Here is a 20211-nt window from a genome sequence, read left to right as displayed (position 1 = left end):
GAAATGTAAGCAAAATCCAAAAGGTAAACTATCAACTAGTAATTTTTGTTTGTTTCAAGTTACATTTTTGTTATTTATATTTAAAATATTATATTTTAGTCACTTACGTTAATGGTAAGCTGATGTGATATGTTAAATCATCATTTTAAACGAAAACTTTAAATTAAATTATACAATTGGTCTTTATATTTTTTTTTTCATTTTGAGCAATTTAATTTTTTTCTTTTACTTTAAAAGAGATGGGGAAGGAGGAAAATAGACTGAAAGCAAAAGAGAATAAAAAATAGAGAAAAAAGGAAGTTAAAAAAATAAAAGAAAAAAATTAAATTGCTCAACACGAAAAAATATAAGGACCAATTATATAATTTAACCTAATTTTTTTTTTAAAATGGTGATTTAACGTGCCGCGTAAGCTTACCGTTACTAAAATGTTACAACACATTAACGTAAGTGATTAAAATATAACATTTCAAACATAAATAATTAAAATATAACCCGAAAGAAACAAAATTGACTATTTTAATAGTTTACTCAATCCAAAAATATTTCTTAAATAAGAACTTGTGTTCACTTCGATGTCTACATACTTTTAATTTAAAATGTAATTAATTTTTTCTTAATATGTATTGAGTGAAAATTAATATTTTTTTCCAAATATTCATGTACACATATTTAAATCATGTAATTTTTATCCTCACATTTAATATTGTATAACAAATGTAATTAAGTTTATTATTTTTATAAGGTTATAATTTTAACAAAATGGTAAATTTAATCCTTAATATTTATTTATTTTATTAATTTGATATTGATTTTATTTTTGGAAATTATTTTGACTATCAACTTTCAAATTTTAGTTAAATTATTTATTTTATGTAAAAGTATTAAAATTGTAATGATATTAATATGATAGTTCGTATGACAGTCTACATATATTTCATTATTGATGTGGATTATATTTTAAAAATTGTTATGAGTTTTTTTAAATTTTTTTAATTTTTTAATAAATTCTTGAATTATTTATGAAATGTACATAGAATAATCGATAAAAAGTGAAAAAAAATTAAAAGCTAAATTTAACATTAAATGTATTATTATTTTTTAGTTTTTTTATTAATTTAAGGTATAGTGATATTTTTGCTCCTCCAACTTAAAAAGAAGTTATTTTAGCCATTCATTTAATTTTCACATCTTTTAACTTTTAAATTTGTATTTTTTTATCAAATCACTCAAAATAGATGAAAAAGTTAATGTTTGTTAACTTTGTTGACATGGCGGCATACATGTGGATTGCCACGTGGATGAAATGTCAGCGTTTAATTAAATTTTTAAATATTAAATATTTTAATAATATTAATGTTTTAAAAATTTTAAAAATAAAATTTTTTAAATTTTTAAATTTTAAAAAATTAATTAAATGCTGACATGTCATTCACGTGGCAATTTACATGTATGCCACATCAACAAAGTAAAAAAAATAACTTTTCCATCTATTTTAGGACGATTTGACAAAAAAAATAAGTTTAAGAATTAAAAAAGGAAAAATATTTTTTTTTTCTATAAAATTGAAGCATGGTGTGACGGTGAGATGGTTTAGCTTTTGTTAACAAATAGGAGGAGAAAATAAGAATGGAGTAAAAGTTGAAGCTAGGCAAAAACAGACAGCGAAGAGATAGACTAAAACATAATTAGTAAATAGATGTCATACTTATGGTCAATAATATCATTCAAGTCAAAATTAACTGATTACTTTTTATCTTTTAAACTGAAAATATCAAAATGTCTATACAATTTTGGTGATTATTCCAGTGCTGGATAGCATCAACCAAAACTTGTGTGGAAAATAACCATACCCTACTTTAAGTTCTGCATTTTGGTTTTGCTCTACTCCTTTGCTTCCCAGTAATTAATCAGTTCAATTTCTCTAGTAGCAACTTTTGAGAAAGCTTGCGTGATCAAATGCATTTTTAGTTTTTATGTGGAACCAAAGCTGTTTTTGGCACTAAGGGATTATATGCGCTTAAATAAGACAGATATTTCAATGGCTGATCTTCTTTTTATAATATCATCATCAACATTTCATGAATTCTACATTTCTGAAATGGAAAAAAAAAAAAAACAAACGGGAAAATGGTTCTGAGAATAATTTAAAAGAAATCAAATTCCAGATAGTTATTTTGATCTTTGGTTGCAGGAACAGTAGGTCTATTACCAGCTGATGATGTTGGAGCTGGAATCCGCTCAACCTCAACTGGTTTTGGAACCTCTGGTGGACTCGCACAACGGATTAAAGCCCAGTTTACACCTTCGAAGAAAGGATGTTGCTTAATCTCCGTTGCACCTCGCTTGTACGCCAATCTCTGCTGTGGCTCTTTGACTAGCAAGCCCCTTATCAAATCTCTGGCTGAAAAGCTTACAACGGGTGATTCAGGAAATCTCAGGGGCTGCCCTACAACGTTGAAGAGCGTTGCCCGGTTCCCAGACCCTTTGAAAGGAGTTTTACCAAACAATAGTTCGTACAAGAAGATCCCAAAGGTCCACCAATCAACTGCACTTCCATGTCCCTCACCTTTGATAATTTCAGGTGCCAAGTACTCGTGGGTTCCCACAAACGACATGGACCGCGCATTGGTTGGCTCAGCAATAAGCTCAGGCAATGGACTGACTTGTTTCCCCATTTCATTCTTGGGTTTTCGGTCCTTCTTGGATTTTGATGAAAAGAAACGAGGTGAAAAACATGTTGTAGGAGCCACACATGATGGCTGAATGCATGAGGGCTCAATGCAAGCTGGTTGTACGCAATAAACTGGATTCTTTCTCAAGGGTTCTGACTCGTGAGATGATGACTTGACTAGTATCGGGCTGACAGCACAACGGAGGGAAAGATCAAAGTCCGAAAGCATTATGTGTCCATCTTCTCGAACAAGGACATTTTCCGGCTTGAGATCACGATAAACAATACCAAGCATGTGGAGATATTCCAAAGCAAGAAGAACTTCCGCTACATAGAACCTGCATATTAAAGAAAAACATAGCAATGACTATCAGACTTCAGTTTCATCTTATTGCCATTGAGTTACAAAGAAACAAATCAGTCTTTGCCACACGATTTAAGCAAAAACAGCAACTGTTAGAATATCAACCTTATAACCACAGGGTAAAAGAAATTCAAGGTTGCTCTCTTATACAAAACTCATCCTTTTAATCAGAATCAATTGATAAGATCCACAAATTTGTAAAAGAGAAGTAAACACAGTCTGGGACAGTACGGTCATAAAGTAACCCTTCGCAACAATCACAATAAATTAATTTCTTCGGCTAGAGAGAGAGATTTAAACAAATTGGTCATATACCAGCCACAAATCACAGATGAACCTATGTTACTCGTACTCGAGTGTGAATATTGCATACGGGTATGTAATTTTTTCTAAGTTTTCAATGTATTTGAAGGGTCATATCCCAATACCCATGCCCAGACATGAAAGTCGGAGTAACATGGTAATAAACTATATGGTTTCATCTATATGTTGCATCATATACCTATTATCAGTTATAACAGATAAACCTACAAAGCAGCATGTTGCAAGGATACTAAAAGTAATACTAAAACCAACGATAATTAAGTCCTCTGGAAACTCCAATAGACATTTAACTCTATGCATGTTATAAGTAGGAGGAATTTGCATACTTTACTGCTTGTTCAGTAAAATGCTTTCCTGGTTGTCTCTGTCGTAGCGTATGCAAATCACCGCCAGGGCAGAACTCCATAACTAAACATGAAAATTTATCAGTCTCGAAATGGGTATACAATGTTGGAAGGAAAGGATGGTCCAGGGATTGTAGTATTTCTCGCTCGGTTTGAGCTCGAAGTAGTTTCTTACGACTTGCTAAAGATGCTTTGTCCATCACCTTCATTGCAAAGTAACACCTTGTTCCACTTAATTCTGAAAGGTATACACTTCCAATATCCCCACATCCCAATCTCTTCAATAATCGGAAATGGTTCAAACCCAATATGTCGTCTTTTCCTTGGACAGCTTGTATAGCTTCCCACCTTATATCGTTTGTCTTATTAGGTCTGTTGATTCGGCTACTTAAGCTGCTATACGAACTTTCATTGCTTACATCACTGCTCGTGCTACCTCTACACATACTGCTCTTACCACTCTCAGTATGATCAGGACGATCACCAGCTTTAGCACTTCCACTAGTCTTGACAAGGCCGGTGGCCCCATCACTCGATTTAGCCGAAGCTGAACTAATTCCATGTTCAGATGCTTTCTTTTCTTCTTCACCAGAACCTTCTGGTAGTCCACCATCCTGACACACTTCAGAACCAACATGACCGGGAACTTCTTTCGGATGACTCAAGGATAGACCCAAATCTACTTTCTTTGTCAACGAATCAACGGCCCCTAATTTATACGTTTTCGAACCCTTTATTTCATCTATCATTCCAACACAATCTTGCTCGGATACAACTTGCTGTGTACCCTTTGGTACCGTCTTTGGTGTAACTGGCACCAATTTGCTTGTCTTTGAGATTTGTATAGGTGAAGGCCGAATAGAATCACCTTTGGTGGCCATTTGGCTACCAGATGGTTTCCTCTGCTTTCCCGGGGAAGCTCCAACACCAGATTTCGAGCCCGTCAAAATAAGGCAAACTTGTTACATAGATTGGACCACAGAAACCCATTACGCTCCCCCGATCATCAACAAAAAGTTCCCTCCACAGGCGACCCTAGTTACTTCCATCTTCTTCTCCATCATCTAAAACTGATTTGCACAATTAAAAGAACAGAAAACTAACACCTGCAGACAAAATATTCACATGATAATCAAAATATATTGTATACTTTATATGAAAAATCCACAAACCAAAACCAGTTGCTTGATTCATTACATCAGAAAACTTAGGTGATACATGAAATAAAGATCAAACTCTAGGTTATTAGAACTCCCTTTACAAGATTAAATACCAGAAACAACCCAAATCAGCAAATTGGAATTGGAAATTCATCTTTACCTAGATGAACTTTGCCATTTCATCCAATATTAATGATAACAGAAAATCAAAGAGGAAAAAAGCAATAAAAAGTGAATAAAAACATAGAATTGCATGCAAAACCAGATCAATATCTCACCAACAAGCGACAAAAAAAAACAAAGACCAAGAAGAATGAAAAATTTACCTAGAGATGGCAATCCTTTTCAGTTACCAGGATTAGAAAGGCCAGATAGATAAAAATAGGGGTAAAAGAAATCAAGCCAAAATGTAGCAATCGATTCAAAGTTCTCTCCAAAAGAGAGGAAAAAAGAGAAAACAATGAACCAAAAAGGAGAAGATAGGAACAAAGTAGGGAAGATTCAATAGAGATCTCTCAAAAATACAAAAGACCCACCTTTGGATCCAATACCCCACTAAGAACCATATGCTAAAAGACAAAGTAGAAGCTCAAAAAATAATAGAGTAAGTAAATGATAAAAACCAGTTAAAAGCAAAGAACAAAAAAGGGAAACTTTGAGAAGTAAAAGAAGATAGTACCAGAGAGAGTTTCAAAGATTAGATCAGAAGAACACTGGAAGGCCATTGCTTTAGAAGTGGAGCAAAAAAGGAACCAACTTTCTCTTCTCTCATTCACTTACTAAACACTGTAGAGAGATAATAAACAGAGCAGCTTTTGTTTGTGAGAGAAATGTTGGATCTACCATGAAAGTAGAGAGAAAAGATGGGTCAAAGCTCAAGTAAAACTTCCAAATGCATGTATTTTGTTTTTTTCCTTAAAACACAATGGTCTCCATCAAATAATAGTAATACATTGGGACCTATTTCCAACCAATAAAGATTATCTTTTCTATTTTAATAAAAAAATAAATACTAATTTTAGCATAATATATATAATTTTTTGGTACCAAAATCAACGATACATGAATTCTACCAAATAAATTATATATTTTCTAAATATTTAGATTCCATTAATTAAAAAAAATTAAATTTTATTATTAATCCTTGTACTTTATGAATATTGAGAATTTGATTATTATATTTTAATTTGATCATTTTTAATTTTTATACTTTTTAAATTATAAAATTTTTATCTTTACCTAACAATATTTTTTTAAATTCATTAAGATAAATTCTACTATTTCCAAAATCTGATGTGACAAGTATATTTTCATATGTGTAATGCCATGTAAATTTTTTATTTCTATATATTACTTACTAAAAATCTAGTTAATAGATTAATAATGGTTATTTAGTTAATAGATTAATAATTGGAGATTATAAATTAAATCTACAACAGTACACATAGTACAAGATTAGTTATTGAATTTAACCAAGCGGATTTGATGTCTCACAGAACTAATTAAAAATTTAGCTAAGGCAAGTGCACCTATCAATTAATAGTATAGCTACGGTGAGCAAAGATATCGTTCCCACGAATACTAAAAGTACTAATAATTACCATCTTTCTATTATTTAACTGAATAATTTGAGTGATTGATTAAAACTAAAATTAACTCAATTAATTAACTAACGAACACAGCAAAATACAAATCCCGAAAATGATCGAGTAACAACCAAGAAACAAAACAATACCCAGGAAAGAATTCACCTAGATTTTATCTGTCACCATCAATCTAAATTACGCAATTTCCTTACTTAGTAACTTGATCCATAAAAATCCCTAAATTATACAAATATCTCTTTGAAGCATAAGAGCAACTGACTCTAGGTTGATTAATTGAAATTTCTTTTTAATTAAAATCCCTATTACGACGTTAACTTTGTGACTCCCTTAACCCGATCCGATTAACCAGATCCAGATCTTGGACATTACTACACAATTACTGATAACTCTTGAAAAGAGTTATATTTCGAACCTTTAAGCTTGATTATGTAACACCCCTAACCCGTATCTATCGCCGGAACTGGGTTACGAAGCATTACTAGAGTTTACAGATCAAACAGACAGAAATTTCAAACATTTCATATCATATAATATTCAAGTCATAAACCAATCAAACTCATATATATTATCCCTTATTCGAGCCATCGAGGCCCAAAAAACGTGTTAGAAATAAGTTTGAACTAATTCGGAAACACTTAATTTTTTTTGAAATACATTAAAAATTTTCAAAGCTACAGGGGTCGCACGGCCGTGTGGCCAGGCGTGTGGCTCACACGGCCAAGAGACACGCTCGTGTCTTAGGCTGTGTGGGCATTCGAAATAGGGACACACAGCCATGTCTCAGCCCGTGTCTATGCCCGTGTAACTCTCTGACTTGGGTTACATGGCCAAGTCATATGCCCGTGTGCCAGGCTGTGTACCCTTTGAAATAGCCTCACACGCCCGTGTGCTAGTTGCCTGTCTTACACAGCCAAGTTACACGCCCGTGTGTCGGACCGTGTGGACCTAAAATGTGCCTTAAACAACAATTTTACAATTTCCTACATGCTTGGTATTAAACCATCCAAAAACCATTCATTTAACTTGTTCAAAACACAATCAAACCTATTCAAAACATGCCAAATCAATCATCCTAAGTGCCTAAACAATGTATCCTTATTGGTACCACATTTATATCATCAAAACATCATTCAAATCCAAATTATAAACTTACCAACTTCAATCCATTTTGCCAAGTTCATAAGCACTTAAACACTAACTTAAATTCATATGCACATATCTAAATTTGGTTCAACTTATCATGCCATAATATGGCTTCAAACACAAACACATGTTTATATGTATATACCAAACCAATATTAAACTTATAACCTTATTTACAATCCATCCACAAAATAACTATCATTTAGAAACCCTAGGTACATGCCGACACAAAAGATAAACATCACCACATTTGAGTTCAGGATTGTTGTTGGATGCTAAATCAAAGATCAAAAGTTAAGTACCTAACCTGTGCATGGAAAACAAAACCGTACGCTGAGTAAAACTCATTGGTTTTTTTATGATCCAAATATTTAAAGACAAGATAATATAATATGCACATATTAATTATAAGCACAATTGAATATTTAAAACCACATTTATTCATATAATGACATTAACCATTCAATACTCAAATCATAAATACATCATTTTATACTGTACTCAATTACCATCATTTACTGTATAATAGCTTTTCACAATTTGATCCACATATCATTTAATCATTAACATTATCTATTCCATATCCAATTCATTAATACATAATTCATGTATCTCATTTTAATGTTTCGGTTCACTATCCCATTTTCAATTCAGATACAATATCATCCAATATCAATCATAGTACCGTTTTATTTAATTACCCCTATTAACACGACTTTAACTCAGACAGATACACGGATCCAACCAACACACTAGTTTGGAACCCAGTGCCTCATCGAATAAATCCGAAGTAATATACGCCCAGAGCTATATACATCTGACGCCTAGTGTCTCATTGGTTAAACCGAAGTAAATTGGCACCTAGTGCCTTATCGACTCGAAGTTGAAGAAATCCCTGAACTCTTCCTACCTATGGCATGCCATCTGTATCCGACTCAGCCTGGTACAGATAATAGGGTTTAATTTCACTTTTCAAATATAACCAATATCCAAAATCAAATTTTCATATAATCATATTATCACATATATACATATGAATTCAATTCAATTCGTATAAATTCAATAAATTCATCATATACCGAATCAATCCATTTCAATTGTAAAACACAATAGTTCTCACCTGCAATACTTACCATAAACAAGAAATCAAAATGCAATAATTTTACAACTTAGTTCGGATTATAGAAATACAAATTAGGAATTTTGAGCTATTCGACGTCAATTTCATCTTTCCCCTTTTTGGTCAAGGATTACGGTACGACGTTAGTCATTGGATTTGGTGGCCTCGAAACCACTATTTCTGGCACTACTGAAAAACGAGCTGTTACAGATTAAATGTTTGTACTTAAGTAGATATATTTGCATTTTTAGGTTATTTTTATAACATTGCATAATAACGCTTGGCTTGTACCTCAAATGTCATTTCATGTTACTTTTACTGTTGGGAAGAAGGGAATTAGTTGTTGTATTCAGCAGGTGCAAGAAGGATGAAGAAAAGAGAAAAAGAAGAAAAAGAATGAAGGAAGTAAAATATTGCCATTAAAAAAGGTTGGATGGATTGCCAACACAAATGTCATGGAAATTCCAGGAAAATGCTGACGCAGCACTCAGTCCTCGTCACTTTCAGCCAGTTGGACATGTACTAGATAAATCTACCTGAAAAAGAGGGAGAAAAATGTGTGCTGGGAGAGGGACCTATCCTATAAAAGAGGACAGAGAAAAGAAGGACAAGGATTTTTGGAGGGGGATTAGAGCAGTTTTCTTTCTAGAAAAACTGGTGAAAAATTTCAAAGGAAAATGAGAGGGTAGCAGCTTAAGAGGAGAGCAGATACACAAGGAAAGGGACAAGCAATTAGCCTTAGGTCTTGTATGATTCAGCAGCATCGAAGTGAAAGCTGGAGTGGCGAAAGCTTCCTGTAGTTCTACCTTCATTCTGTTAATTAATTTCTGTAATTTATAAATTGTTAATGATAATGTTGAATGTTATTTTGATTTTGGATTTTAAATCAGAACCCATGAGCCAATTTCATTTAGGTTGGAATTACTCTATCTATCTAGATATATTAATAATCATGGTGATATTTTGAGTAGATCTATTGTCTTATTCAGTTTGGATTATTTTAAATATATGCATGCTAGCTCTAAGCATAGATGAATGCATGGTATATCCTTAGACTTGATTTAATTCTGAAAAGGTTAAATAAGTTGGATCGTGATCGAATGATACGAACGAATACTCGAACGAATACTCGTGGCACTCTAAACATAGAGTTGTGATTTGTATGGAGTAATGAATAATATTTTTAGGTATTGTTCTAGATACTTGTAGACATACAAAGACTTAGAGTGATAACTTTAATTCTAGATCTCAAAAGAAGCAGAATACATTAGTTATACTCTGAACAATAATTTGGTCAAGATTTTGCCAAGACATTATTATGTTATTAAGATATAATCTAAGTAATTCCAACAATCCCATTCAACAGCTTAAATCCTCTCAACTTTGTCTCGTAGAATTGCCACAACATTTTATTCATTATTTGATTTTTATATTTCATATATTAATACTTCATTTCAAATTGTTGTTCTATTTACTTTGCCATAAGCCTAATTAGTATAGTTTATAATAATAACTTAACCATATTATTACCTATTCCGGTCCCTGTGGGAACAATCTCATTTATCACTTTATTACTTGGTTCGACGTGAATACTTGCACATTCGCATTACATATTCACACGTGGCAAGTTTTTGGCGCTGTTGTCGGGGATCAACAAATTGGTGAATTTTGGTTTGTTATTATCGATTTAATTTTGTTAGTTTGAGCTTACTTAGTTGCTTTTGATTCTTTTTCAAGTGTGTTGCTAGTTTATGACTAGAGTTATTCCCAAGAACGAAAAGTATTATTTTGATCCGGAAATTGAGAGAACTTTGAGAAGAAGGAGAAAAGAATTGTGAGAGATGACAAGGATTAGAAATTATCCAGGCAGAGAAGATCTATTACATCCAAATGGTGAAGATGTTGATATTCCTCATGTGATAGATGATAGAGACAGACCCATTAGAGAACGTGTTGTGCCAGTCTTAGATGATTTGAATCCAGGGATTTTTAGGCCACATATTTAAGCTCAGCATTTTGAGTTGAAACCAATGATGTTTCAAATGCTACAAATAGTAGGACATTTTAGTGGATTACCGACTGAAGATTCGCGACTACATTTAAGACTCTTTTTGGAGGTCTGTAATTCATTCAAACAGTAGGGTATTCCTTAAGATGCCTTGAGACTCAAGTTATTTCCTTATTCATTGTGAGGTTGTGCTAAAGCATGGTTGAATACTTTGCAGTCAGGAACAGTGGCATCTTGAAATGAATTTTGTCAAAGGTTTTTGTTGCGATACAACCTTCTAAACATGAGTGCCAAATTGAGGAACAATATTATATCTTTTCGACAATATGAAGATGAGACATTGTATGAAGCTTGGGAGAGATTCAATGAATTGATTAGAAAATGCCCTATGCATGGTTTCCGACATTGGATGCAAATAGAAATGTTTTATAATGGACTGCATATCCACGGATGGTAGTTGATGCATCTGCCAATGAAACTTTGCTAGATAAATCATATAATGAGGCATATGAGATTCTGAAAAGGATAGTTAACAATGATTATCAATATCCAACTACAAGAGTGAGTACTGGCAGAAAAGTTGTTGGAACTATGGAGCTTGATGTAATCACTTCATTAACAACTCAGGTATCATCCCTAACTAATATGATTAAAACATTGAAAAGACCAGTTGTAGTGCAACAAAAGAAAATATCATAATTAACATGTGTTTATTATGAGGAAGATCATGTTTTTGATGAATGCCAGTTGAACCCAGCTTCAGTATGTTACATGGGAAATTTTAATCGAACAATAACCCATATTCCCATACATACAATCCATGATGGAAACAACATCCTAATTTCAATTGGAGTAATCAAGGAGTAGGAAATTCTAATAATGTTGTTCGACATTATGTCACAAGTGCACCACCTGGATACAATCACCCTATACCATGGCAAAATTTTCAACAAAGTTCTTCATCATCTTTATCTATGGAAGCTCTATTGAAGGAATACATGGCCAAAAGCAATATTGTAATATAGAGTCAAGCTGCATATTTAAAGGCTTTAGAAAACCAAGTGGGAAAAATTACCAATGCATTAAGCTCAAGATCACAAGGAGCACTGTCGAGTGATACTAAAAACTCAATAACTCAATGGAAGGAACATTGCAAGGCCATTACACTAAGAAGTGGTATTCAGCTACCTAGAGTTGTTAATGATGCCGCTATTGAAGAAGATAGCTCAAATTTTACACATAAGACGAATTCAGAACTAGTAGTGGAGCAATCTACAATTAAGAAGAGCAAACAAAAAAAATGTTAAAGCAGAATCAACTCGTGTTGCCAATAAGAATGCCATGGCAAAACAACCATAACAAGTTGAAGGAAGGCCATCACCATCTTTCCTCAGTGATTTCAGAAGTCAAAGCAAGATTTTCAATTCAAAAAATTCTTGGATGTCCTGAAGCAACATCATATCAATATACCACTAGTGCAAGCATTGGAGCAAATTCCCAATTACGTAAAGTTCATGAATGACATATTGTCAAAGAAGTGCAGACTAGGGGAATTTGAAATTGTTGCTCTCACTAACGGGTACACAACAATGTTGATGAACAAATTGCCACCGAAATTGAAGGACCTATGGAGTTTTACTATTCCTTGCTCAATTGGAAATTATTATGTAAGAAAGGTATTATATGATTTAGGTGCAAGCATGAATTTAATGCCTATGTTTATTTTCATGTAACACTCCTAACCCGTATCCGCCGCCGGAATGGAGTTATGAGGCATTACTGATCATAATACAATTCAGAACAATTTTTTTTTACACTCAAATAATTCATGTCATATCTGTACAAATTAATAACCCAATTTCATAAGTAAAACCAACATTGCCGAAGGTTATATATAAAACCCATATCATTTCCTTACCTATTCAGCTAGCATAAATTATTTGTACATATTCGTAAATTTATAAATAACTAATGAATTTATATAGCCTTACACATATGTATATCAACCATAATATAAGCACATGCATATACGTGTAAAACATATAAGAGCACAATTAACATATCATGACCGAATACCAAAGCACAAATATCCTTTATCATTAATCTCCAATCTCCTTATATAAATTTAAGTCCCAATATGTCTAACTTACCAAAACAAACCAAGTATCATACATATCATTATATAGTCCACAAATGAACACTAAATTTACCCCATGCATATATCTTGATTTTTACCTAACTAATACATGATATACCTTAGCTCAATTAACAATCATTATATACCATATGACCGAAACACATAACAAACTTCACAAGCATCATATGTCTAGGATTTACTTTCAATATAAACTCGAACCAAGATCACATGTATATATATAATCATTAGTATTATATTCACCCATAGTTCACATAAATATAAATATAATGCCGAACTAATAATCAAATATATTCAGCATTTCATATCAACCTTTATTCAAATATACGTATTAGCTCATTTTAAATCATTACCATCACATATAAAACATACTTAATCATCTTAACCAAGGTAGCATAATAACTATAATTCATTCTGTTATACATATATAAAGACACCCAAACACATTCAAATAAAGCTTTATAACAAGTCACATTTACGGTTTAATAAACAACCAGCACATATGAAGTGAAAATTTGTTCCACTCTATTAACTAATCCATAATTCGGTTATTAAATATAACTTCAATCGGTCACACCATTATCAGGTCATATGCTTATGTATATATATTTACCCATCACTAGCCAATTATAGAAACACCTCAATTGTTGTCTATAAACCAATTCACAAGTCAATTACACATATTAAATAAGTTAATATGATAACCAAATTCACATGTACCTCTGTCCAAACATAACCATAGCCGAAGCATACACATAAATATCCAAAGTCATCATCTTTTTCAAGCATATAATACCTACCACAATACCATGCATTCAAAGCACGTGACATTATAACCAAGGTGTACGTAAACCATTAGCAACATAACCAAACTTAAACAAAAAAGTTGATCCATTTTCGTATGCCTTGATTATACATAACCAAAATCCAACATTTCAAAACATAATCCAGCCTATAGATGCCATAGATTTGAAAATTCACTTATAAGGTACCGAAGACAGTCGATAGTGTGATAGACTTTGCTGACGATCCCTGAGCTCGTAACTTGAATCCAAAATCTATAAAACCGGGTAAACATGAACACAGAGAGTAAGCTATCATAGCTTAGTAAGTCATAAGCAAATAAACAATTCAATAATATAGTCAACTCATATTAACTAGACGAATTATATTAACATTACCATGCTAGACCTCAAACCTACAAATTTCATAATTAATATATTTTCATAGACAATTACCCACCATGGCCGAATACTCACATAGTCATTCTATCATATTATTAATCAACTTCCACACCAAATAGTCATGATAATCCATACATACATTTACTCATATACACAAGCTCAAGAATCATAGTATAACATCACATATATATTACCTATATGGATGAATATACCAAATAATATATGCATATTTATTTAGGAAACATTTCAATGATACACATGTTATTCATTTACAAGCTGAATACACGTACCACATACACATATATTCTTCATTTGCATCGTACATAATTTGTAACAAGTACCAAGTCACATACTTACCTTATTTCAAGTAAACAACAAGCTTATTCATACCTGGCCATTTAGCTTGTTTCACATATTCATTCACAACATATCTTTGCCCGATGAACCATTCAGATAGGACACTTGGATAATCACACATATATCATACAATGCCAACGTCCCAGACGTGGTTTTACATGTAATCACATATTGATGCTACTGTCCCAAACAGGGTCTTACTCACACACATATATCGGAGTCACATATCGATGCGATGGTCTTACTCGCACACATATATCAGAATCCTATGTCATGACATATGTATCCTAACTATACCTAAGGTTCATACGGGGCTTTCGGACGTCGTAACTCGGTCGAAACGAATGCAAAAACATGGTTACCAAGCTTATACACATTCGGTAATGGCATATATAAATTCATATATTTCATTTCAGCATGTATACTTTGCATTTAAATAAAATTAAGTACGTTTATTTGCTTATAAACTTACCTCGGACGATATAAAACGGAATGGGACAGCTAGTCGACAACTTTCGTTTTCCCCCATCCAAATTCGATTTCTTTGGTTCTTAATCTAAACATATTCAAATTAAGCTCATTCAAACATATTTTCATTCAATTTAGTCCAAAAACACATAAATGGGCAAATTACTATTTTACCCCTGATATTTACACTTTTTACAATTTAGTCCCTATTGCACAAAACATAAAATATACAAAATTTCCCTATACTCATGGTAGGCCGAATCTTATCCATATTTATACAAGTCCATATATTTCATTTATTTGACATTTTAGTCCCTCAAATTTTTATTTTTGCAATTTAGTTCTAATTACTCAAAATCATCAAAAACTCTAATACAAAAGATGTTAATCTAAAACATATATTTCATATTTAATCATCAAACAACAAAAATCACAAGCTCTCATCAATGGAATAACTCAAAATATTCATCAAAATAAAAAATTCAAGCATGGGTCTTGAAGATAACTTAGCAACGATCTCAAAAACATAAAAATTATCAAAAATCGAGCTAGTTACATACCTTGATTGAGCTTGACGATGGCCGAACCCTAGTTTCTTTTTCATTTCTTTCTTATTTTGATATTCGGTGATGAAAGAAAATATGAACACTAATGTTGTTTATTATGATATGTTCTTATATTATTAATTTACTAAATTATCCTTAGTTAAAATTTTATACTATCATATTTAACATGTCCATTGCCGTTCACTAATACTAATAATTGGCCAATTACAACATAAAGGCTTCATATTATAAAGACATCAACAATTTGGTCCTTGCACATTAAACTATCAAGTTTTCATTTTACGCGATTAAGCCTTTTTATTTAATCGGACACTTAAACGATAAAATTAAATCACGAAAATTTCAGATATATAAATTCACACAAAATAGACACAGAAAATAAATTTTAAATATTTTTCTAACTTAGATTCGTGGTCTCAAAACCACCGTTCCGAATAGGGTCTAATTCAGGTTGTTACAACTCTCTCCCTTTAGGGATTTTTGTCCCCGAAAATCTTACCGGTGAATAGGTTCGGATAACGCTCTTTCATCGCATCCTCTGGCTCTTATGTTGCTTCCTCAACTCCATGTTTATGCCACAACACTTTAACCAACAAAATTTTCTTATTTCACAACTCTTTAACCTCACAGCCAGAATGCGAATTGGTTTTTCTTCATATGTCATATCGGACCTAATCTTAATTTCAGATGGCCTAATCACATGTGAGGGATCTGATTGATATCTTCGAAGCTTTGAAACATGAAATACATTGTGGAACTTTTCTAGTTCAGCTATAAGCAACAGGCCCGATACGCTCTATAATCTCATACGGCTTAAAAAATCTCAGACTCCCATTACGACTGAATCTGAGTACTTTCTTCCACGGTGAGACTTTCAGAAATACTTTATCTCTGATCTGAAACTCTATATCTTTTTGTTTCAAGTCCGCATATGATTTCTGACAATTTGACGCTGTTTTCAGACTTCCACGGATCACTTTTAATTTCTGTTCAGTCTCTCTGATCAAATAGACCCCGTGTATCTTATTTTCACTGAGCTCAGTCCAATACAATGGTTTAGGACAATTACGACCGTACAAAGCCTCATAAGGTGCCATTTTAATACTCAATTGAAAGCTATTATTGTACACAAATTCAATCAGGGGTATGTTTTATTCCCACGTACCATCGAACTCGAGAATGCAACATCTCAACATATCCTCAAGTATCTGAATGATTCATTCGAACAAACCATCTGTTTGCGGATGAAAAGTAGTGTTGAAATGTAATTTCGTACCTAGAGCATCTTGCAGTTTCTTCCAAAACTGCGATGTAAACCTCGGGTCTCTATCTGAAACAATAAAAATAGGCACACCATGTAATCCTACAATCTGAGAAACATATAACTCAGCAAGCTTATCGAGTGAATAATCTGTACGAATCCGAACAAAATGAGCCGATTTAGTTAATCTATCCGTAATAACCCAGATTGCATCTTTCTTGCTCGGCGTCAACGGTAAACCAGATACAAAATCCATCATGACTCTGTCCCACTTCCACTCAGGTATCATAATCGGTTGAAGCAATCCAGAAGGTACCTAATGTTCGGCTTTCACTTGCTGACAGACTAAACATTTCGAAACAAAGTCAGAAATGTCTCGTTGCATACCATGCCACCAGTAAAGTTGTTTCAGATCATGTACATCTTTGTACTACCTGGTGAACAAATAATTGACTGCTGTGAGCTTCATTCAAAATCATCTCAATCAATTCTGAATTTCTCGGTATACATAGTGGGTTTTTGAATCTCAAACAACCATCAGCATCAACTAAAAACTCTTAATCAACATTTGAATCACATTAAGCTTATTTTGCTAACAAATCATCATTAACCTTCTAGGCATCATAAATTTGCTAAACAAATAACGGTCTTGCTTTTAATTCAGCTATTATCGAACCATCATCAGGCATAGCTATATGCGTATTCATTGCACACAAAGTAAATAGTGATTTCAAGCTTAAAGCATCAACAACAACATTAGCCTTTCCCGAGTGATAATCAATCACAAGCTCGTAGTCTTTTAGCAATTCTAACCATCGGCGTTGTCTCAAATTCAGATCTTTCTGAGTCATCAAGTATTTCAGGCTTTTGTGATCAGAATAAACATGACATTTCTCACCGTACAAATAGTGATGCCATATCTTTAATGCAAACACAATAGCTGCCAATTCTAGGTCATGTGTCGGATAGTTCTTTTCATGCGGCTTTAACTGTCTCGAGGCATAAGCTATAACTTTGCCTTCCTGCATCAGAACATAGCCCAAACCATTTAAAGATGCATCACTATAAATAAAAAATTCTTTACTCAATTCTGGCTGAACTAGCACTAGAGCTTCGGTCAAAAGGGCTTTCAACTGATCAAAACTTTTCTGGCAATTTTCTGACCATTCAAATTTAACATCTTTTTGTAATAGCTTCATCATCAGAGCTGCAATCATATAGAAACCTTTCACGAACTGTCTATAATAACCGGTGAGTCCCAGAAAACTTCAGAATTCAGAAACATTCCTCGGAGGTTTCCAATCAATTATAACTAAAATTTTACTCGGATCAACCCGAATACCCGATGCTGATACAACATGGCCCAGAAAACTGACTTCACTTAACTAGAACTCACATTTACTGAAATTTGCATACAACTGTTTATTTTGTAAAGTCTATAACACAAGTCTTAGATGTTTAGCATGTTCGGTTTCATCATGGGAGTAGATTAGAATGTCATCTATGAACACAACCATGAACCGATCCAGATACTATCTGAAGATCCGATTCATCAAATCCATGAAAATAGCATGTGCATTAGTAAGTCCGAATGACATAACCAAAAACTCATAATGTCCATACCTCGTTCGGAAAGCAGTCTTTGGCACATCGGAGTCTTTAACGCGCAACTAATAGTAGCCTGATCTCAAATCTATATTTGAAAACACCGTAGCCCTTTTCAGCTGATCAAACAAATCATCAATCTGTGGTAACGGATATTTAATCTTTATAGTCAACTTATTGAGCTGTCTATAATCAATACGCATTCTCATAGTCCCGTCTTTCTTTTTAAAAAATAATACTGGTGCACCCCAAGGAGAGAAACTCGGTCATGCGAAACTTCTATCTGTCAACTCCTGCAACTGAGCTTTCAATTCTTTTAATTCAGGATGTGCCATTCTATACGGAGCTATCGATATCAGAGTCGTCCTAGGCATTAACTCAATACCAAACTCTACCTCCCGGATAGGTGGCAAACCTGGTAATTCTTTAGGAAATACATCTGAATACTCATACACAACAGGTATTGATTCAATATTTCTTTCGGCTACTTTACTATCAAGTACATAGGCAAAATAAGCTTCAAAACCTTTCCTCACATATTTCATAGTTAACATCGAAGATATCACTACTGGTAAACCATTCAGATCATTAGATCCAATCTGAATAATCTCATCATTCTGGCACCGTAAATCAATTGTCTTTCTTTTGCAGTTTAAACAGCATCATGCAAAGTCGCCAGTCCATAGCCACAATTATGTCGAACTCATCAAATGGAAACAACATCAAATCAGCTGAAAAGCACGAATCTCGAATCATCAAGGGACAATTTTTACATACTTTATCCACCATAACATACTGGCCCAAGGAGTTTGACACTCTAATCACAAACTCAGTAGACCAACAAGCACAGTCTTATTGAATCCTAAAGTCTCACACACATAAGAATGAATCGAACTAGGATCAATTAATGCAATTACATTAGTATCATAAAGAGTAAATGTACTCTTGCGCGTATAGCATAGGCTCCGGCAGGTGCATGAGCCTCAAATCTTATTGCTGTATCTTTAATCCCTCTCTAACTGCCACTTGCATTACCCACATTTTTGGGTGGTCTACCTCGAGCTGTAGTATTACCCGATCTCGTATTCTGCATTAGATTTTCTTTAGCTAACACTGGGCATTCACAAATATAATGATCCATCAATCCACATTTAAAATAGGCTCGATCATGCAATCTGCAACTACCGGGATGATGTTTGCCACAATGTTTACACTCGGATTGATTTGATCTGATATTACCTACACTACCTACTAAGGTAGCTCTCGAGCTCACAGATGGTGTCTTTTGATCCCGTCTAGAATAACTCGAAGTAGCTTTAGAACGGCTGAAATCATCTCAGAACTTTTTTGGTTCCTACTGAATTGACTTACTGAATGATCTCTTACGTGAATCTCTAGCCTCAAAGTCAGCTTTTCTTTTTTCTTTCCCCAGCTCTTCAGTTTTGCAGGCTCGCTCAACCAGTACTACGAACTCTTGTATCTCAAGTATGCCAACTAACAGTTTAATGTCTTCGTTCAGCCCATCTTCAAATCTTTTACACATTATAGCTTCGGTTGATACACACTCTCGAGCATACTAACTGAGTTTCACGAATTTTTGCTCATACTCTGTCACGGTCATCTGACCCTGTTTCAACTCCAGTATTCTTTGCGCTTCTGATCGATAAATCTCTGGCTGATATATTTCTTACAGAACTGAGTCTGAAAGAACTCCCAGGTCACCCGCTCTTTCGGAACCACTGGTACTAGGGTATTCCACCAATGATAGGCTGTATCTCGAAGCAAAGATATGGCACATTTCAAACATTCATCCGGAGTACAAGACAGCTTATCAAACACACAGATAGTATATCAAGCCAGAACTCAGCCAG

At 33.6% G+C, this 20211-nt stretch overlaps 1 protein-coding gene and 1 non-coding gene across 3 annotated transcripts; both read right to left on the bottom strand.

The window, feature by feature from the left end:
* Positions 1-2034: 2034 nt before the first annotated feature.
* On the bottom strand, positions 2035-5772 carry LOC107913342 (serine/threonine-protein kinase D6PK). Of its 2 annotated transcripts, none has more exons than XM_016841899.2 (3): positions 5546-5772; positions 3689-4812; positions 2035-3012 (listed from the first exon to the last, which is right to left on the bottom strand). In XM_016841899.2, the coding sequence occupies exons 2-3, from the start codon at positions 4585-4587 to the stop codon at positions 2148-2150; spliced, it is 1764 nt and encodes a 587-aa protein (XP_016697388.2). In that variant the 5' UTR covers positions 4588-4812; positions 5546-5772; the 3' UTR covers positions 2035-2147. The 2 variants fall into 2 exon arrangements, with proteins under 2 accessions (XP_016697388.2, XP_016697387.2); XM_016841898.2 differs by having other exon boundaries at positions 5193-5765.
* A 5264-nt stretch (positions 5773-11036) lies between these two features.
* On the bottom strand, positions 11037-11143 carry LOC121213192 (small nucleolar RNA R71). Its single transcript, XR_005908562.1, has one exon. It is a non-coding gene; the product is annotated as a small nucleolar RNA R71 (small nucleolar RNA).
* Between the last annotated feature and the right edge of the window lie 9068 nt (positions 11144-20211).

The sequence above is a fragment of the Gossypium hirsutum genome, chromosome A13, assembly GCF_007990345.1.
Source record: "Gossypium hirsutum isolate 1008001.06 chromosome A13, Gossypium_hirsutum_v2.1, whole genome shotgun sequence".
In the NCBI taxonomy this organism is placed as follows: Eukaryota; Viridiplantae; Streptophyta; class Magnoliopsida; order Malvales; family Malvaceae; genus Gossypium; species Gossypium hirsutum.
The sequence above is the reverse complement of the archived record's forward strand: the minus strand, read 5'-3'. Positions and strand labels throughout refer to the sequence as shown.